This window comes from Aythya fuligula, chromosome 19, assembly GCF_009819795.1.
Source record: "Aythya fuligula isolate bAytFul2 chromosome 19, bAytFul2.pri, whole genome shotgun sequence".
Lineage (NCBI taxonomy): Eukaryota > Metazoa > Chordata > Aves > Anseriformes > Anatidae > Aythya > Aythya fuligula.
The window spans coordinates 6,795,154-6,816,515 of NC_045577.1; the positions used below are offsets into that span (position 1 = coordinate 6,795,154).

General features: G+C 56.5%; 1 protein-coding gene across 1 annotated transcript in view; it reads left to right on the forward strand.

The window, feature by feature from the left end:
- Positions 1-539: 539 nt before the first annotated feature.
- Positions 540-21,362, forward strand: part of MEGF9 (multiple EGF like domains 9) — a 38,920-nt gene continuing 18,097 nt past the window's right edge. The window contains exons 1-2 of the mRNA XM_032200524.1: positions 540-828; positions 19,749-19,950. Coding sequence (XP_032056415.1) covers positions 540-828; positions 19,749-19,950 — 491 coding nt within the window. The remainder of the gene's footprint in view (positions 829-19,748; positions 19,951-21,362) is intronic.

Consider the following 21,362-nt stretch of genomic DNA (forward strand, 5'->3'; position numbering starts at 1 on the left):
TATACAACATATGAGCCATAAAATACATAAACATACGAGCCATGAAAACGCAAAATATAGAAAAATCTAAGCCCCAAACCCACAAAAAATGGGAAAATATGACAAGCACAAGAATGAAAAATGTGGAAAAAGCTGAAATTTGCACGAAACGCGGGCAGGGGCACGGCCGCCTGAGGCCGCCCCGCGTACAAAGCGCCGTGCCCAGCGCCCCCCCCCCCATAGCTCCCGCACCGCGCGCGAGGCCCCGCCCCTTTCCCCGCCCCCTTCTCCCTCCCATTGGCTGCGCGGCGCGAAGCCGGCGTCGACGCGAGGCCGGGCGCGGCGGCGATTGGCCGGGCGGGGCCGCGGCGCTGTCAGCGGGGCCGGGGCGCGGCGGGCGCCGCCTGAGGGGCGCTGGGGCAGCGGCGGCCCCGAGGCGGGCGGGCGGGAGGGAGGCGGGAGCGGGGGAGCCGCCGCCGCCGCCGCCGCCGCCGCCCGGCCCGGCCCCGCGGTGCTGATGGAGGGCGGAGCGGCGGGAGGCCGGAGCGCTGCGTGACACCATGAGGCGCCGGGCTCGCCCCGCGCCCGGGCTCGCCCTGCTCTGCCTCGCCGCCCTGCTGGCCGCCGCCTCCGCCCTGCCCCGCGGCTCCGCTCCCCCCGAGCCCGGCAGCGGTAGCGGGGGGACCCCGGCAGACGGAGCCCTTGGGGCCCGGGGGGCTCGGCCCGGCCCCGGTACCGCCGAGCCGCCCCCGGAGCGGCGGGAGGAGGGAGCGGAGGGAGAGCTGGAGGCCGAGGGGGACGACGAGGAGGCGGCGGAGGACGAGGAGGCCGCGGGGGGGAGGCCCGCAGGTGAGGGGCGGGGGGGTGGGGAGGGGGGGACACGGGGCCCTTTGTGTCTGTGCGGGGCTGGGGAGCGGCGGGGGGATGCCTGGAGGGGGGATGGAGCCGCCTGCCCTCCCCCTGGCACCCCCTTTCCCTCCCCTGTCACCCTCTTCCTTCCCCCTGTCACCCCCTTCCCTCCCCCTTGTCCCTCTCCTGTCCTCCCTTGTCCTCCCCCTGACCCCTCCTGCCCCCCCCATCCTCCCCTATCCCCCCTTGTCCTTCCCTGTCCCCTCTTGTCCACCCCCTTTCCCTCCCCTGTCCCCCCCTTCCCTCCCCTGTCACCCTCTCCCTTCCCCCTGTCACCCCCTTCCCTCCTCCCACCCTCTCCTGTCTCCCCTTGTCCCTTTCCTGTCCCCCCTTGTCCTCCCCCTGACCCCTCCTGTCCCCCCCCATCCTCCCCTATCCCCTCTTGTCCTCCCCCCAGTCCTCCCTTGTCCCCCTCCTGTCCCCCCCTGTCCTCCCCTGTCCCCTATTCTCCACCCCCTATCATCCCCTGTCCCTCTCTTCCCTCCCCTGTCCCCTCTTGTCCCCCTCCCCATCCTTCCCTGTCCCCTCCTGTCCCCCTCCATCCTCCCCTGTCCCCCCCCCACCTCCCATCCCTCCCATCCCTTCCCCACCTCATCCCCTGCTCCCACCGCCTCGGCCTCGCCCCTTTATGTTCAGGCACACGCAGATGCTGTTAGCCCTCCTTCCTTCCACCTCCTTCTCCTTTTTTTTTTCTCTCCATATTTATTTTTCTCCTGGCCCCGGTGGTGCTCGATTCATTAGAGGTGTGCTGGGCATCCCCTAACGCCACGAGCATCCTGCTGCCCCGTGAGCTGTAGCGGCGTGAGCGAGTGCCGCCGCTCAACCTGCTTTATTTGGCTGGCCTGGAACAGCTGAAGGGCTGCGTCCTCGCGGTTTCAGGCTTTAATTCCATCTCTTTCCATTGCGGTTTGGGTCTTTATGCTTTCCCCTGAAGAGAGAGGCTGGTTTAACAGTGGGAGCTGCTGATAAGGACAGCAGGGGCTGCGCTCCCTTAAATCAAAACTGATTTCAGCCATGGCACCACGATGGGACCCCTCGGGCAGTCAGCATCCCATGGTGGGTCCCACAAGCGAGCATCGGGCAGGTTTTCACCGCCCGCATCCCCCCGGTGGGACTGAGCATCGCGGTGGCCCCGGGGTGCCCACGGGTGGCCCTGCCTGGTGCCCGGTCCTGTTATTGATAGCCACAGCCCACCAAGCCCCGAGCTGTTCCCTGGCACCTTCACAGCGCCGGGTGCTGTGCAGGTTGTGCCGTGTCCTCCGGGGGCTAATTGCTTGCTCGTTAGCACGGCGGGTTGGGATTAACCCTCACTGGCGTGGCAGGGTGGGTTTTCAGGCATGTGTTCAGGGTTGCTCCTTCAACCCTGGGTAGGGAATTAATGCTGTATATGCCTTTTTTTTTGTTCCATGAGGGAAGTGGGCCTGTTGGGATGGGTGTTAGAAAGGGCTTAATGCTGGTGGGTACTGGTGATAAGGAATTGGGGTGAGAGCCCTCAGGTTCAGGGTTTGGTCAGTGCTACTGAGACTTCAGTTCTGACTTCAGTTCATTTTCCTCGCTGATTTAAGAAGCGCTTCAGCTACTGCCCAGCTGCCTGCTTGTTTTGTTCTCGTTCTCCCCCTCGTCCAGTTGCACAGTGTTTATTTTTCTTTCCAATCCCGCGATCGTGTTAAAATCCCGGATTTTGTTTGGAAGAGAAGTAAATTGCTAATCCTCGTGTTTGTGGAGACAGGCTTAGAAGTATCCCCTGCCTTATCTGCGACGCCGGCGGTGGAGGCTTGCCATTTTCCTCCTCAGCAGAGCAGGAGGGCTGCTGCTCTTCGGATGCGTGGCTCCTGCGGTCGGCACGGCCCTGCTCGGGCTTTCCCTGCCCGAAGAACAAAACTTCTCTGTTCTGCCGTGTCTGCAGGGCGCTGCTGGACGACGAGGGTCTCTCTGGAGGACGTTGTGTCCCGGCTCCTTTTGGTATCCACCCCGTCCCGCTCCAGCCAGCTGCCCAACCTCCCTGCCGTGCCCGTGAGCCCTCAGCTCTGCACCTTGAGCCCTGCAGCAGGAAGGGCCAAAGGGCATTTTGTGCCGCAGCTGTAGGGCGGGCAGTGCCTGGTTTCAGGGCGGTGAGTGGCACGCAGGTGTCCTGCGCCGAGGCAAGGCGCACGGTGGGACACAGGCATCACAGTGGCTGAAGGCAGATTTGGGAAAATCTCGCCTGTGCTGCCCCCTCTGCAGCTCTCTGTGTGCCCTTGTCCTCGCCTCTCCCTGTTCAGCCTCTGGCACAGGTCACTCTGCCCCAGGATTCCCTTTCCCTGTGCCCGCAGTGCTTTATCTCCCATCCAGGGCAGGGCAGGGTGTGCGGAGAGAGTGCTGAAGAAGTTCCCTGTCAGGGGAGGCGGCTTCAGCTTCCCTCGTGCGAGGTTGTACCTCGGTGTGGTCACCGAGCTGGGCTTCCAGATGTCAGCGGGTTTGGATTTTTGTTAAAGAAATGGAAATGAAGTTAGAGGCGTGGCAGCTCACGGTAAGGAAGGTGTTCGTATACATGGGATTGGTACAGGAGCAGCCAGGTCAGAGCCTTTCTTTGAGGAATAAATCCTGGGGTTTTACCTTGAGCTTAAAATGCAGGGATGTTGCCTACCACTCCCTCATCGCTCCCTTTCCTTCCTCCCTGCCTCTGTGCTCCCGTGTCTGAATCATTCCTGAATCAGATGCAGCCAACTGTCCCGACTCAGGATTTTGAGACGTTTGGCCTTACCCATGCTCATAAAGATGGGGATATTTTGGGGAAGACCCATGGTGCACCCGAGGTCTCACTTGGTAGCTTCCTTCTGCAGCGCTGGGACTTGGCTTTTATCTTCTGGCTGATCTCTGGGGCTGGGCAGCATCGTGTCGCTGCCAGGGGGAAAACTGAGATGGGAAGAGCTGGCGAGCAGCGGGGCTGTGCTGAAGTTCCTCACCAGCTGCTGTCAGTGACACCCAGACACCCCCACAGGGAGGCCCCCGCCAGCCTCTGCCACGGAGGAGCCAAAACCCCAAAGGAGAGCGGCTGCGGGCGAGACCGGCGGCAGAGCCGAGGTTTGAGCCTCGACTTGTGGGCAGCCACGGGGCTGCTGTGGTTTGTGCTGGAGGTACGAGGGTCGTGCGTGTCCAAACAACCGGGAAATTTGTGGCAGAGTGTGGGACCGTGGCTGGTTTCACCCCGAGCATCCCACTGAGGTGCAGCTGGACCCGAGGGCGAAGGATGAAGGTGCAAGAGCGCGGGGCTGGCTCATCCCCGGGATGTGACTGTGGGGGACGGATAGCTGTGTCTTGGGGGGACCCCAGTCCTTGTGGGGCTCTGCCATGGGCTGCTGGGTGGTTGTGGTGCAGTGGGGTCTGTGTGGACGTGGTGCTGCAGGAGGTGATGCTCAGCATCCTAACGCCGTGCCCCAGCGAGCGCACGAGGCCGAGGACGGGCAGGCTTTGGGAGCAGGGAACAAGCCAGCCCCGAGGACTGGAGGCGCGCATCTGCTGAGGTCGGGGGAAAGCTTTCGGAGCTTTTTGGTCTATAAATACCCAGGGGTAAGTCATGGTGCCACTTGCAGTATTTGCAGTGTTGATGCCACTGCCTGCAGGACGTGCTTCTGCAGCCCCAGACTGCTCCTGGTGCCGCGGAGGTCCAGGCGGCGCCGTGCCTCTGCCAGCCTCCGAAGGACACCGCGCCTGTGCCGGCTGCGAGGCAGGGATTTCTCTCGCAGCCATCTGGCTGGGAGCTCTCTTTCTGCCTTCCCTCTGGCAAATACTTAAAATAAAACCAGAAAACGTGGAGGTGCTGAAGGGCTGCGCAGCACCAGAGCCTTCGCTCGGCTTTTCAGTGAGGTTGCGGCGAGGGCTTGGGTTCGATTCAGGGGTCCTGGGAAGCCCCCGCTGCACGGCTGTGGGGCTGCCTTGTGCGAGGCATCGCTGGGTGTGAACGGGGGCCGAGGGGGGGCCGAGTCTGGCGCTTCATAATTAGCAGGGGATGTTAATGTGGTTTGCGACCCAAAGGCGGGATTGCAGGCTCGCCATCTGCCCGGCCTTGGGGGGGCCGCGTGGCTCCGCGCCACCCCCAGGAGAACACAGCCTCCTCCAGGCTCCTTCAGCTGGCTGGGAACCAGGGGTTGAGCTTTGCAGGAAATTAGTATTATTATTTTTTAATTTATTATTATTTTTAATTTGACTTTTAGGTCGAGCCAGACTGAAATAACGCGGTTACATGGCTGTTCTTCTATTGCTTTGAGTCAAATCGAGGGTCCTGAGCCTTGAGACCCTCCCGAGGTGCTGCCCTTGGACTTGGTGCTAATCCCCGGGGTCAAAAGTGGGGGCTCCCGGGTCCCTACTGCGGGGAAACACACCCCAAATCCCATCAGGGCCTGTCCGGGAGGGTCTTTTGTTTGGTTAAACGTGTCAGCCTGGAAGCGTTTTCACCAAGATGCTCTGGGCTCGGAATAATTGAATCCCTCCTTTGTTCAGACAGAACATTTCTAAAATTGTTTCCTTGTTCAATAGGAAACCTTCCATCAGCGCCTGTCCCCTGCCACCCCTCCCTGGGGGGATGTCACCCGTGCTGGGGACGCCGCCTCCTGCTGTCCCCATCCATCTCCTTGCTGGCTGGCAGCCGGGGATGCTGGGGACGATGTCCAGCTCCTGCACCCCATGGTGAGAGCGGAGCCCCCCGGCAGGGGTGTCCCTGTCACCGCTGGGGTCCCGGGGGAAGCTCGGTGTGTACATCGTGACAAGCCACGGGCAGGGCTGGGTTCCTGCTCCGGCTGATGCTCTCCTGGATCTTCCCATGCTGAAGGAACTCGTGCTAGGTCTCAGTTCTGCCTTCTGCTGCTGCAGGGAGGGCTCCGGGAGCACCTGCTGTCTGAGCCGCAATTTGCCTTGTAAATGGAACCAGTTCGGGGTCTGGGCGTGAAAGGTGGGTGCTTGCCTCGCCTGGAAGAAGAAAAAAGCAAAAACCCCTGAGGTTTTCCTCTTGATGCGGGCCAGCCGTGAAATCAGGGAGAAGCCCAGGCCGTTCCTTGCATCCTTTTTAATTCACTCGCCCCACGTCCTTATAAATAAGCCAGCAGAAACATGACGAGGCAAGCAGCTCTGCTATTTATAGCCCGCGCTGCTCCGCATGCCTGCCTTAAAAACCAGCCAGCTAAATGGCTCTGCAGTCTTTCAGCAAAAGCCTTAATGACACAGGCATTTCATGAAGGGGTCTGGGGGTGTTTGAGGCTGTTGGTGGCGGAGTCTTCCCCGGGCAGCCGGGGTCCCCCCATCCGTGCTCCCACCGCCACCATCCAGCCCCAAACTGGGACCAGTACCACAGGATGCTCCCAGCTGGCCCCATCCTGCTGCTTGGGGCAGTCATCGCTGGACCAAATACACCTCCATATGCCCCAAGTTACATTTATTTTCCTTTTTTTCCCCGTTTTTATTTTGGGAGCTACGTTAACCCTTCATTTCCATCCGTTGGCATCGCCCCGTGTAATTACGAGGCTGCCGGTAGCCTTCTCCTGTTGAACTGGTCGTGCTGCTTCCCAGCTGCTTTATTCCTGGCGAATTATGCCGTTTTCGGGCAGCTTCCCTCGATTTTGACTGACTGGCTGCCTAAATTAACTGATAGCGCTGCTTGGGCTGCTTTGATCCCGCATTATTTATGGAAATGGTGCTGTGTGGCTCCGCGTGGCTGATTAATGCTGCATGTATTTTTAATGTGCGACTTCTGCTGTTTGATCTGCGCTAAATGATTATTCTCCGATGCGTTCCTGGGTTCGTTTCTGTTGCTCGTGGAAATGCTCTCGAAACGGACTGTTTGTTTTGGTGCTTTTTTTTTCCCCCCCTGCCTCCCAGCGGTCCCATCTTGTGCTGGTTTTTAAGCTCTCGCAGCTCCTTTCCCCGAGCACCGCTCTGCCGCCCGCACGTGGCACACTTAGGCTTTATTGCTATTAATTTGAGCATTTCATTGCTCGGAATTGCCTGCTCTGATGTTTCGGGGACGCCGAGGTGCTGCTGCAGCCCTCCTGGTGCTCAGCACCAGCACCCGTCCTGCGACGCCTGATTGAGGCAGAAACCAGCCGGAATGGGGCAGGCGCAATGAATATTTTTGGTAGCCTGTCACGGGATGTCTGGGGCTGGTCTCTATTAACAAAATGGCTTTTAATTGCTGGGGTGGCATCTGCTGGACCCGCAGCTTCCCTCCCTGTGGGGCCAGATGTGGTCATGGCCAGGTTCATCCTGGGGAATGCCACCGTGGTGCCGCTGGGGCTGAGCTCGCCCTTCCTGTAGGACCCGGGGTGGGAACCAGGAGGTGGCTCCAGGAGCGCCAGCTGGGAGCCGAGGATCGTTGTTTCCTTTCCCCGAGGGCAAAGCAGAGGGCGGATGGATGCTTTTTATTTATTTACTCTTTTCCTGCCCTGTCTCCCACCTGCTCGATCCGTGGCAAGGGTTTGTCACTGCAGCTTTTCTCGGGGCACGCCGCGTGCCAGGAGTAGCACGGCTGCGAGGATGCTCTCCTGCTTTGCATCTTCACTGCGCTTTTCAGGAACGTGCGCTGAAAACCTTTAAAGTGAGGCTTTTTTCCCTCCTGTGAACAGGGCTTTTTGTCGAGATCAGCAAAATATCTATCTTTAGGTAAAAGATTATTTTTCCGTTTGTGGATTTTTCCACTGAAACCAGTTTAATCTCAACACTTTGTTCCCACCAAGCTTTTCAATGCTTCTTGCTCCATGAATCCTTCAGCGATTTGCTTTCCTCCCTCCCTCTTTCCAAGCAGATATACACAGATATATATTTTTGAAGGCTGAACTTCCTGTGGGATAGAAAATCCCTTTTTCTGCCAGCCGTAACTCTTGCCTTTTGTCACTGGGAACAAAGAAAACATTATACACTTCTTTAAAAAACCATCCTTGATGTTCCTCCCTCGCCTCAAAGCAGGGAGGTACCAAGCTGAAGGCAGAGTCGTCTGTTTGGGGATCAGGAGCATTGCAGTGAGCAGGATTTTGGGGTAAGATTCCTACAAACGGAGCTCCTGGCTCACAGGACATCTGTGCCATGGGCTGGAGCGTGCTGGCTCCTTTCTGGGCTGGTTGTTGGCTTGTTTGGTGTGAACACATCAGATGTCTTTGGGCTGTGGCTGCCCTGGCTTGGAACAGCCACCCCGTCCTGCTCTGCCTTCCTCCTGGGGCCAGATCTTCCCCAGTCCTCAGTGCCTGGGGGGAGGCTTTAGGGGATCTGCCTCGCTTTTGAGCGCTGCCCCATCCCCGTTTTGGGGCAGGACTGGGGGTCCCACGGCACCCTGCGTGCTGTCCCCTGCACCATGTACCAGGGAGCAGCTGGAGCCAGGCTGTGCCAATGACTCCAGCTGGTGATAAAGCGCCGTGACGTGGACAGCTCAGTACCTGTTATCGGGGAAAAGCAAACAGAGGCTCCACCTGCCTCCTGCCTTTCTCCCTTCAAGGGCAGGCTGCACGCCCGGCGTGGAGCTCCCTGGAAAATGTTTTATTATTAACGCGCTCGCTTTGGCTCGGCTGCAGTGTTGAGAAATCCATGCTTGACTCCAGATAATGAACGACAAACATTTGTCTGGACTTAACTATTTTGCTCGGAGCATTTTTTTTTTTTTTTTTCCTCCTGGAAGTTTGCTGTGAGCTGTCAGCAGCACGCCTGCTGACGTGAGTTATCGCTGACGCCCTGCCGTTGGGTCTTCCCTTCCCTTCCGTGTCGCGCTTGTTTCGTTGCAGGGGAAGCTTTTTGAGCAAGCCCAATCCATTTGAAATGGAAAAGAGACAAGTGATGGAGTTGTCTTTTAAGGGGGCGTTCAGATGCTGGCTGCCCTGCCGAGCAAGGTGGGATTTGGGTGGGATGGAGCAGGGGGGACCTGCCCCCAGCACCCAGCTCAGGTGTCGGGGTGCCCGCAGCAGCGGCTGTCACCCTTTGTGAGCTACAAACCCCTTGAAAAGCTTCTGGAAGAGGTGTGGGTGCTGAGGTTGAGCTTGCAGAGGGGGGAATCAATCCTTTTCTTTCTCTTCTCCACTTTCTGTCCCTTTATGTGGTCCCTCAGCCTCGAAGCAGTGCCCCAAGCTTGGTGAGGTGCGGGGTGTGTGAGCTGGGCGGCTCTTGCCGCAGAGACGATCCCTCACAGCGCCAGGTAACGCATTTAGGAGTGCATACGGCATTGGCCACACCAAACCAGAGTCTGTCCGTGTTTTGTTCAAACCAGGGGCATTACAGAGCCCCTGCAAATTGGAGGATGGTTGGAAAAGAAGTGTAAATGCCCCTCTTACTGCTGATCCCAGGGTTGGAGCGTGTTTGACTGGGGCTTGACTCTTCCAGTCCAGAACCACATCCGCTGCCTTCTGCTGCGATTCCCGGGCTGATGCCATGCAGGGCTCAACTCTGACCCCACGGGGCAGTGGGTTGGGTTTGGGGTCTTTGCTCAGACATGGCCTTTGCCTGGTGATAAAGCTACAGGATGGTGAGGTGGGGACGAGGATGGGGAGTGGGCATGGCGAGGGCTCCTCGCACTGGGAGCCATGGTGCTGCCATGGGCGTCCTGCTTATTTTACCTCTTTTTTTTTTTTTACCTATTTAAAGAGGATTTGGGTCTGCTGTTGGACAAGGCTCCTGCACGTTGTACTCTTGGAATGGTTGCTTTGGGTGCTCAGGTGGGTACTTCGCAGCTCCCCACATGGCACGGGCCCTGTTGTGAAGGTTTCGTGGACTTGGCTTGGTCACGCTGTTTGGAAGCGCTTTCGTTCTGAGGTTAAATAAATGCAGGCAGGAGCCAGGGCTGGACGTACCGTCAGTGTTGCTAGCAGAACGATGACTGAAGAGAGAAATTAAAAGGCGATCTGCAGCCCTGATGGAAGTCATTAATCTGCTGCAGGGCCCGGGGATTTACAGCGAAGGCGAGCGGGAGGCAGGGGCACGTCTCACCCAGCTCGGAGCACTGGAGGCACCCTTGGAGCCCCTGCGGATGGGCTCTGCCCCGGGCACACGGTGGGATTGTATTCTGGCCTCGTGCCATCGCTGCAGCTGGAGGAGAAAAGCTTGGAGGAGAGCTCGGATGCACCCAGGCATCCCCTCCTCCTTGGGGACCCTGGGGCAGAGGTCCTAGAAGACGATGGGGGCTGTCCCGCTGCAGATCCCCACCTCTCCCTCTACGCGTTGTTTCCATGGCATGCCCTGGCCCATCTCCGTTCCCTCCTTGAAAGCTTGACGTCTCCTCCTCGGGTTTGCCAGCAGGTTTTGTCTCGTTGCCATATCCTCAATCCAGTTCTGCTGGTGCAGGATGAAAGCGGAGGCCGAAGGAGCTCCGAAACGGGGCGCGAGCGTCGCCGGATGAGAGCCGGGAGCAAGCACGACGCCAGATCCCACGCCAAGCGCAGCGGGGCCGGCATGAGGCTGAGTTACAAAACGCAGGACTGAAAGCTGCCCGGCAGGAGGGCTCCTCTCAGCCCTGCTCGGAGGGCGTTCTCCCTTTGCTGCCCCAGCAGCTGGCAGCACTTCGTGGCTTGCAGCTGGCAGGAGGCACCGTGACTCCAAACTTGCCTGTGGCATTGTGTCATCACGGCCTTGAAACTGAACCCAAACGGCAAAGCCTGCCTGAAACCTGTCGTGGTTACTCATGCCTCGTGCTGTCCCTCTCCCCTGGTGGAGTTTCTGCTGTGGAAATTCCACTGCTGGAGCAAGGAGACAAAACACCTCCGTTAGCCTTGGAGCCGAGCTCTCGAGGGCCAGGGCTTGGGGGTTTGGGGCTGTCAGAAGGTTTTCTTTGGTCCTCCTTGGCATGGGTGTTGGAGTGAGGGAGAGGAAGGCAGAGACTTTGGTGTTTTGCTGTGATGAGTAGAAGCCTGCGTTTATTTACTTGGAGTAGGAAAAAAAAAAACAAACAGAAAAGTGTACGGCAAATGAACCCTCTGCTCTCATAGCAGATCTCCACCTGATCTCCAAGCTGAAATGCAACGAGCTGAGAGGAACAGGAGGGACTTCCCTCAGGCTCCGTAAAGAGCCTCTTTATTAACGCTTTCAGAAAGTGTTTATTAACACTGTGGCTAAAAGAAGCCTTTGTTCGAGGATCTGTCCCTTTGCTGCTGCAGTGGAGGAGCTGAAGCTTGAAAGGAACTGCCCTGGGCACCTGCTGGAGATGCTGATGGAAGTTTGCATTCCAGATTTTCTCCACAGGCTTAAGCATAAAATAGCCTGTGGCCCTGCAAAGCCAGTCTGTCCTCTGCCTCCTTTTGGAAAGAAAAAAAAAGGCGTTTTCACACTGATCCATCGCACGCCTGCGCGGTTACTTCCAGCATCTCTGTCGAGTGCGAGCAGCTTCCAGGGACTCGGAAATCCTCAGGACTCAGGAGAGGAGGAGCTGCTGCACCTGCAGGCACTATCGGCAGCCGAGGTCTGGAGGGGAAAGGCTCTCGAGGGCTGCACACCTGGCAGCAGAGCAGGTTGGTTTTAATCCCATCAGTCCTGCTCTCTGTGCTTATGTCCCCCCGGTTGGATTTGCCCCTTTCCACTGCTTCCTTCCTCACTGCTGGCAGCTCTGGGAAGGTTGGGGCATTCGCTGCAGGAATTCATCCAAAATATCTCTGGCTTTTGAAAACTGGGGAAAGATCAGGGCGATGGGCAAGAGCAGAGCCTTCCACACAGGGTCCTGTGCACAAACCCTGACCTGCAGGGGCTGTCAGTGCTGCAGGTGGGTGTATGTACGGGATGGAGCTGGCAGTGAGGGGTAAGGCAGGTGCTGGGAGCAGTGCCAGCCCTCGCACAGCCTGGAGCTGCCCTGGAAGAGCCTGGCCGGGGCGATAGATGGGGTGATGGATGGGATTTCCACCCACCTGGCTCGTGTGGGCTGGGCTCCTCCCTGCCTCTTCTGCTTTGGGAAAGCTGCTCACCAGCTTCGTTCTCCAGCTGGTGCCATCCCTACCCCATTGCGCCTTCCCTAGGGACACCCACATGTGCCCCAGTCCCCCAAGGCAGGGAAGGAAGCAGGGTTCTCCTTCCTCGGCTCCTAGCCTGTGTTTTCCTGATGTTTACGCTCACAACAAGGCCCCTAGCCCAGTGTGAGTGCTTGGAAGGGTGGCTCCTGCCTCTCCTTCCCCGGTAGCGGCAGTAAAGCTCTGGTATAAATTAACGCATTCGTTCATTAGCTTCAATTCCCCACAGCGCTGAGCAAAGTTTGTGATTTTAATTACTTTTTGCAGGGATCTGAGCACACAGAGACTTCAACAGATGATTAGAGTTCCTATTATTCATGCAGCTTTTCTTAATCCCTCTCTCTGCTAGGACATGGTGGGTAGGTACTAAAATTGAAGCGTGCTAACAAATTCCCAGCCCTGTCCCATGCAAGCTGGCTGATCTCCTGCCCGATGGATTTTGCTGACACGATGACCAAGGCTTCCCAAGAGGTGCTGCAGAAGGAGGAGACATGTACGGCTGTGGCAGGGGAGCTTCCAGGGGTGCCACACACGACTCTGGCAGGAGTTTGCCCAAATTATATTTCATCTTCATTGCCTCCAAACTCCCAGTTTGGCTGTGTCACACACTGGGTGGTAAAAATAAAACCCAACAACGCTGGGGTTTTTAAACAGAAAGACGGAATATTGATGTGGTTGCAGGCGTTTGTGCAAATATTAGTGGGAGAATACGGCCAGCTAAAGGAAAACGCCAGCAGAAGTATTTCTAAATGAATTAAAAGGAGCTGATCTCTCTTTAAAGTTGTTGAGGTTTTAATCCCGGAGCATTTATTTGCTCTGTTTGAAGTTGCTGTAGCTGCCATAAACATTTTAGGGCCGCGTTCCTCCTTGCAGGCAGCCTGCTTGCGTGTACCACACGAGGACGCAGAGGGTCTGGCCGTGGGTGGCAGCTCCCTGGGGCACACGGGCAGCCTGGCACAGCCCTGGAGCTGCTCTGGGAGCCTTCCTCTACAGCCTGGCCCTGGCTGATCCCGGCAGCTCCCTGCTGTCTGCCAGGACAGGAGCAGCACTGTGTTTGTGGCCGTCTCTGCGTTCGCTGTTGGTTTCTTCTGCCTGTGTCTGCAGGGTTTGGTCCTTCCGTCTCACACCAGTTCCACCCCTGCACGTCTGGCATCTTTGGTGCCTGTTTACTCAGGAGGAGCTGGTGCAACGCTTGCCACGCAGGTTGCTGGCTTGTTCTGCACCAAAAAGGCCGGGAAAACAACAAATTCCTGGGAGCTCGTGCTGCACGGAGGAGCTCTCACCGCCTGCTAGGAAACCAAAAGCCTGTCTGCCTGATTGCCGGTGCAGGAAGGGAATAAAAATAACGAACCCTACGAGACTTTGCCTTGGGTAAGGCCTGAGGCTCACGGCTGTGGTTGGCTGAAGGAAAGGAGCTCGTGGCTGGTGGGACAGGGTGGCCGCGAGCCAGTGGGCAGCAGCACGGGGCCGTGCTGAACGCTCCTGAAATGCAGGGCGAGCGCAGAGGAGCGCTGCTGGAGAGCGCTGCCGGGCACCCAGCGCGCTGGCACCTTGACTTTGTGTTTCCTTCCAAGCGATAAGAGCTGGCTTTAATCTGATTTAATTTTCCTCGACAAATATGTTTAATCTTTTAACGACATTACAAATGGTGTAGCAGCATTGAGAAATCCTTGTCTTTTCTCCCCTGTTGACCCGCGCAATCCTTTTATGGAACAGCACGAGTGATTCCTGTAAAGCTCTTAACAGCATTACCAGCGGCGTGCCTGGCGGCGGGGCAGGGCTGGAGGGGGCCGTGAATGCCCCGAGCCCGATGTGCTCTGTAATAAAATGCACACGGAGTAACAGGGGAGTTTTATAGGGATACATATAAAGTTTTCAGGGGGTACTCAGGGATCCTCCCCCTACCATTCTGGCACTGCGCCGCAGCCCCAAGTGGGGCTAACTGGCAGCTCGCAGCGCTTTAATGCGTGCATTTGGCAGTTGTTTGGTAGCGAGCTGCTGTGTGGAGCGGTGTGAAAGCCAAACGCAGAGCTTGGCCTGAGCTTGAGCTGCTTGAGGTGCCCGGAGAAGGGACAGGAAGGGGTGCAGCGAGGCCGCACGAGGACCAGGTTAGGTAGGGCTTCTCCCTTAGCACACCGCAGCTCTAGGTGGAGCTCCCATTTGCTTCCATTACCCCACATCTCACGCTGGAGCACTCAGGGGCTGTTACAAGGACAAATTCCCCGTGGAAGAGGCCGTGCTGCTGGATTAGGATGCGCTGGGGGAGCACCACAGCCGCATCCATCCAGCAGGGACAGGGAGGATCCCAAACACCATCTGGGTTACACCAAAGGGAACGGGGCAGGGCACGATCCTGCCCCATACATCTCCGCCTGGCTGCCCTGCACGTATCCCGTCCTCTTTTGGAGCCGTGTGTATTTTTGGCTCCCAGAACGTCCCCTGACAATGCGTTCCACGGCTTAATTGCAAAGGGAGAGGAAATGGCTTTGGACAGCTTGTTTTAAACCTGCTGCCTGATCCTTTTATTCCTGTGCTGTCAGAAACTGTGCCTGGAGAGGGATTGAGAAAGGGAAATAAGGGAGAGGGGGAGAGAAGGCAGGGCTTGAACTTGGAATGAAGTGCGGGGGACAGAAACCTGTGCTGAATTAACGCTAAAACTGAGCCTTCCCAGGGACGGGATGGGACGGGACAGGACGGGATGCTGTCACATGTGGCGAGTCCGTGGTCAAGGAGCAGGAGGTGGGCTCGGTGCTGCTGTAACGCCCGGGGGGTCGGAGTGGTGCAGCACGAGGATCCAGCGGTGTATGCCCAGCCTGCACCAATCCAGGCATGCAATCAGGGTGTTTTCAGAGCTGGGCAATAGTTAGCATCCCCGGGACATCATGGTCTGTGCTTCTCTACCAAAAATTGGATTTTGTGTGTCTGCTGCCAGCGAGTAGGTGGCTGCATTCAGTATTTCAGTTGTTTGAGGATGTCCCCAGCAAATCAGGTTTTATGCAGACATCTTCACATGTTTCCCGGCGATTCTTCTTTTGCCGTTTGTAAATATTTCAGCCGCTTTTAAATTATTTACTCATGAAGTGGCTTGGCTGGAAGAAGGAATCACACTTAAAACACATCCGAATGCTCAAAGCACTGCAAGTCCGAAGGAACACGAAAAAAGGATTCGGGAAAGGATGTTTGTGCTGCAACGAGCCCTTCAGGACAGCAAGCTGGGGTAGGGTGGTTAACGCGTTCAAAATCCTTGCTAAAAGCAGCCCCGGGGCTGGGGTGCAGGGGATGGCTCCAGCACTGCATTCCTCGCTTGGCACCGCGCTTTGGGGGTGCCCGGGGCATCGCTGGGCTTTGGGGTTTGGAGGATGCCACCCGCACGTCAGCCCATGTGCAGCTCCAGCGGGTTCTCCATTGTGTTGGTGCTGCTGAGTGGAACTTGGGGTAATCCTACAGCGATGGCACGCATCCAAAGCCATAAAAACAACGACACAGAAATACCTCTTCGCCAGTTTATTAGGAACCTGTGACTTCGGCGTAATAATTATTCGATTCAGGGCTGCAGCTAACGGTAATTGCACGTTAAATCTGGGTCTTACATGCAGCCATGCCGTGAGCAGTGTGCCCATCGCTGCAGCACGCTGGAACCTTGCTCTGTTCGTGCTAGAGACCTGCTCTGTTACTCCCCTGCCTCTGGATCCAGCACCGAGCGGCGGAGGTTAAGATGCAGCTCACGCAAGGAGCGGTGTTTCCTTTTTCTGCTGCAGGAGTAGCGTGTGGGAAGGATGCACACTTTTATAGTGCCTCTATTCAGGGAGCTCAGAATGTCACTGGGCTGTTAATTAATTAGAGCCTGCCAACACCTTCACGAGCGAAGGTGGTGGTTTTTAGCACTGAGAGCTGAGAGCCTGGAGCTGCTGCATGGGGAAGGAAGGAAGGGAAACCTCCTCGGTGCTTTGCAAACGGAGCTCGGAGCCCTGGAGGTGTGAACACCCCGCGGATGGGGAAACCAAGGTAGAGTGAGGGCAAACGGCTGCGGCAAGTCAGGGGGAACTCGGTGCAGGAGCTCAGACCAGAGCCACAGCCCTGAGAGGGCTGTGCCTGTGCCTGCTGCTGGTGGTGATGCCCTGCCAAACCCAGGGCCTCCTAGCAAGGCCGAACATCCCGGCTCAGGGCTGCATGCACCCTTGTTCATCCCTTTTCATTCTGCAGAAGCTCTTGGTAAGGTGTTTTTGAAGGTTACCTTCAAAAGCAAAACGCACGCTTGGCAAAACAGAATAAAGGCTCCAAGTACCTGGCGCTGGCCAGGAGCCAGGGCAGCGCTCCCTAATCTTTTCCTCCAGTCCTCGTCGTCTTTGATGTCTTCCCAGATCTGGAAGGCAGAGGCTCTGTTACCGCTTTCCCTTTCTGGCTGGGGATCGCGCCCGCCTCCTCCAAGCCGGCTGCCGTCGGGACAACAAAGTGTCTTTTGAATTAAGCCTGGGGTTTTCATAGTCTGGTACATCATCATGTCAAACCCGACGCTGCTCTCGCCGCCGGGTTTTAATGCTGCTGTCTGCTTCTCCTCTGCTTCCCCACCAAAGGGCATTTAGGGCGCATCGGGGTTGTGTCAGACAGTCACAGCAGAGCGAGTCTTTGTTCTGGGGGGGGGACAACACGAGATGCTTCTCGCCCGAGATGGGCACCATCCCTTCCCAAAAATCCCCTGGGAGGGTTGGGGGATGCAGGGAAGCCTTCATCTGGGGAGATCTCTTTGGTACCAACCCCACGGTGCTGTACAAGGTGCCTGGGTCTGATTATTTTGTAGGTTTCCACGTTTCAGCAGCTGCCAGCAGCAGGAGGAGCTCCCCCACCAGTGTCCCCCCAGCCTGCCGACAGAAAGCTCTTTTTGCCTGCATTATTTTGGATTACTGCAGCATTTCGTGCTCTCCCAGGGAATGTGGAACCAGTGCTCTGTGGTGCCATTGAGGCTGGCTGCTGGAAATTAGTCGCCCCCAGGTTTTGACCTGAATTTGTGCAATATTGACCTGCAAAAGAGGAAGAGGGGGGAAAAAAAAGGCACCGTGAAGTTAGCTGGTGTGTTTTTGGAAAGTGGATAGCTCCCCAGGCGTGAGGGACTCTCAGTGTGCAAACAACCTTGCCAGAGGAAAGAAAACTCATTTTTGTAGCCGGTGCCATTGCCAAGATCAACCCAGAGTCAGCTGCGCTGTGCAGCCAGGCTGTTCGGGTTCACAGCTCCCGGGCCTGTCCCATCCATCTCTGCCTCCACCTCCCGTTGGGCTCCCGTAAGTACCAGGGATGTTCCCAAGGAGCTGCTCCACAGCGTGGCGATGGCCGGACCCTCTTTGATGGACACAGTCCTTCGATAAAGGGCTAACGAAAAACGAGGCTTTTGCCAATATACGCAGCTCCTCTTCCAACTTCTGTTTTTTCCTTCTTTGCCATGGCTGCTTTCCTCTGAAGGTAACGTGCAGCCAAAATCTTCCCCCTCCTGCCCGTGTGCTGTGTTCCTTTGTCCCCTCGTGCAGCATGGCCACAACACCAAGCTCAGAAACCTGCTGCGGCACAGCCCTATCTCAGCTGCAGCACAAAACAAGCTTTGAAAATTTGTTTTGATGTGTCTGACAAGCTGCAGAGCAGGTGCCACGTTGGCTCAAGGCAGGTTTTTGTGGCTCGCTCTGGCTGGGAGAAGCCCAAGTGCCCGAATCGCTGAGGTTCCACTCGAATAATTGAGTCGGGAATTGGGCTCATTATCTGAAGTGGGTGCTGGAGTGGCTAATTGTGGATCGCGAGGTGTTTGTCCTATTTACTGGCTTAGATTGAAGAAAATTGAGGTGCAATTTCGCAGGTGTGTAGGTGCAGAATAACTTTCATGGGGATACTCTAGATGTCTTGATGGGGTGACAAAGCTAAATAACTATTTCTGTGATTCGTGTTGGAGGAAAACAAACAGTCGAGGCATAGTGTGGTATGAAGCAGCAAGTCTGGCTGGCTGCTGCTCGGGGAGGTCCTGGTACTTTTGAGAGAATGGGACTGTTATTTCTTGAAAAGTCTACCCATAATTCATGGGCTTCATAGAAAACTGCCCTATAACGTGCTGCCAGTAAAGGACAACAACAGCCATCAGGGAAACTTCTACAGTACTTCTGCATGTGGGAGACCCCATGGGTTGTGTTTCCAAAAGCACTTTGAGGGCTTCACTGTGGTTGAATTTTAGCAGGCCACTTACAGATTAATACATGAATCTTCATGCAGTCCCTGGGTTTTAAATGCGGTTCAGTGCACGCACCTGCTGAAGAGCTGTCCGCCTGGGAAGCCATTCCCAGTCCTCAAAATTGTGTGTGGTGTAAGTGTTGGATGACCTTAAATCCTCGTGCTGATGTGGAGCAGTAGTCTTGGGCCTTGGAGTGATTTGAGCTTTGTTTTGGTCTGATTTTCTTGGGCCGGGGGTCTGGCCTCTCCCCTCTGTGCAGTGCCCTGAATATGGCTCTTCTCAGGCAATAACAAACAGCAACGCTTGCGTAAAGCCCCTGATGCTTTATGTGCTACTTCAGAAAATAATCCTCGTTTATAATTCACACTTGGCAGCGAAAGCCTTTAAATTATTAAGGCACCAAATATTTTGCAATGAAGAAGCGGAGAGAAAGCTCGTGTCAGAAACAAATTGCCGGGGAGGTTGTTCTCTTTGGTGTGTTGGGTACTTTAAAATATTATGAGAAATGCTGTGCGGGGGGGCTGGAAAGGCACCACTTGCTCAAAAGATTTTTTGTTTGGGTGTGTGGTCTCCACAGCCCTGTGAAGAACGAGTGTCCCCAAAGCTTGTGGTGGGGCTGATGGTGGCCGTTGTGTGGTGGGCAGGGCGGTAGCTGTGGGTCAGGAGGGTCAGGAGGTGGAAGATGTTCAGCCCCAAGCACACGGAGCTCAAATCCCTCTGGTCTTGAGGGGATTTTGTTTTGTTTCTCAGTGAGTACGTACTTAGTGTGTTGTGTAGGTATGCCCTGTCTGTCCTTGTCATAAAGACATCCTGTTGGTAAACCTGAGGTGTTTCAGTGCTCTGAAATGCGGGATCTTGTAATTAGGGGGTTTGCCGCCTGTTGCTAATTTCCAGGGAATGGCTGAGGTTGGAAGGGACCTCTGGAGGTCCTGTGGCCCAGGCCCTGCTCAGGCAGGGCCGCAGAGAGCAGGTTGCACAGGATCGGGGCAATTATTTCATCCTCATGTTACAACACCAAGCGTTGGCCAGCTCCTGGAGCTGTGTAACCAGACAACAACGACTGTCATTATATAAATATATATTTATTATAACGTGTATGATATGTACATGAAGGTGGTGAAGGGACTGGAAGGCACGATGTCTGAGGAGCGCCTGAGGTGACGTGGTTTGCTCAGCCCAGAGGAGAGGAGGCTGAGGGGAGGCCTCATGGCGGCCTGCAGCTCCTCCATGAGGGGAGGCCTCATGGCGGCCTGCAGCTCCTTCATGAGGGGAGGCCTCATGGCGGCCTGCAGCTCCCTCACGAGGGGAGCGGAGGGGCAGGCGCTGAGCTCTGCTCTCTGGGGACAGTGACAGGACCTGAGGGAATGGCATGGAGCTGGGACAGGGGAGGGTCAGGCTGGGGGTTAGGGAAAGGTTCTGCACCCAGAGGTGGTCGGGCACTGGGACAGGCTCCCCAGGGATGTGGTCACAGCCCTGAGCATGCTGGAGTTCAAGAAGCGTTTTACACTGCCCTCAAATTTAGGGGCTGATTTTGGGGTGGTTCTGTGTGGAGCCAGAAGAGCTGGACTCTGATCCTTGTGAGTCCCTTCCAACTTAGGTTACTCCATGCTTCTCTGTCTATATCCATGTATTAAAGCACCTATACCCATCCCCTGGGTATGACCCAAGCCCCGCGTGCCCCCAGCGCGCTGACTTCAGCCTCTCTTTCCCTCTTGCAGGACAGCCGTGCAACTGCAGTGCTGTGGGGAGCGTCGACGCGGGCTCCTGCCAGGGCACGCCAGGACCCTGCGTCTGCCTGGAGGGCTACACGGGGCCACGCTGCGAGAGCTGTGCCCAGGGCTTCCACCCCGACCCCAGCCGGCAGCGGTGCCTGCCCTGCGGCTGCAGCCCCGCCGGTGCCATTGGATCCAGCTGCGATGAGTAAGTAGCTGAGCATCCCTGCTCCGGGCTGCTGCGGGGATCTGGGGGTGTTTTTTCTGGGGGGATTTGGGGTGCCGAGCAGGCAAGAATGGATGGTGTCATCTGGTTGTAGTATATAAAAAAAATTAAAAAAAGCAGGAAGGAAGTTAGCTTCACAAAAATTGATGAAGCGTGTTCTTCCTCTCTTTCAAGAGCTGGATTATAAAAATATCCGTAGCTATGGCAAAAGCCCTGGCAGCCCACAGAGGAGCCGAGGCACCATTTGGCCCTGAGTATCAGCAGGACCTCTTCTCTGTCGCCTCATGCATCCCACAGCCCCTGCTGCCTTCACAGCAGCCGCCCGGAGGGATGCGGAGGCTGGGCTGGCACGGGAGGCTCTGGGGAAGCTTTTTTCCGAAGGGAGATTGGTTGCAGCAGGGGCAGGCGCTGTGATCTGCTTTCGCTGAGTGTTGTGAAAGAAGCGTTGGCTCCCGCCCTGCCCGGCGTTTAACCCAGCCTTATCCGCGCCTTCTCTGCGTCAAGAAAGCTGCCGCAGATGCTCCTGAGCTGTCGTGTAATGAACATGTTCCTCTGCCGTGAGCTTCTGCTGCGCTGGCATCGGTCCTGTTGTCTTCTGGGGTTTGGTCTGGGCTCCCTGCGTGCTCAACACCTGCACGTTGCTGCCAAGGCTGGTGCTGAGTCAGAACCGCAATGTTCTGCAGGGGCATGCAGTTTGCAATAACTTCATGTGTTGTTTTTCTTTTTCCGAGCACCCAAGCCCTGTGTTGATGGCCCTCCTTTTTCTTTCAATGCTGCGTTTCTCTGGTGGCACGAGCTGTGAAAAGTCAGAACGTAAAAGCAGTGCTGCTGTTGGCTGGAGTGACCTTACTGAAAAATGGACAAGTTTTCCACTTGCTTTTTTAGCAATAGTGAAATATTCTTGGAGGAATTGGAGTTTGTCATGGAGTAGGAAACGAGCTTGGTGGGACCTGATGGAAAGGCAAATTGGGCAAGACAGCAGATTGGGGAAATCTCATCCGGGAGAGGCAGGAGCCCAGGGGCAGGGAGTGTTCCCATCCCGATCTGCGTCAGCGGGTGCCATCCGCCCACGCCAGTGGGAAGCGCCCCAGGAGCTGCGGGTGGGCTGCTCTGAGGTGTCAAGGACAAGGAGCTGGTGCACGTGGTGAGCCCTCGTGCCCCATCCAAACACAAGAAGGCCCCAAAGTGGCAGAGAATGTCCCTAGTTCTTCCTATTCTTGCTGTATTGTTTTGCAGCCTTGAGGAACGTGGGGAGATGGATCCTCAGGTGTTTAGAAGAGGGAGCATGGGGCAAAATTGGGAGAAAGTCTTGGGCAGGAGGAGAGAGGAGGACTGATGGTGGCATTGATTGCTCTGTGTTTCTCCTGCGTGCTCCGTGAGGTTGGCCACAGGCT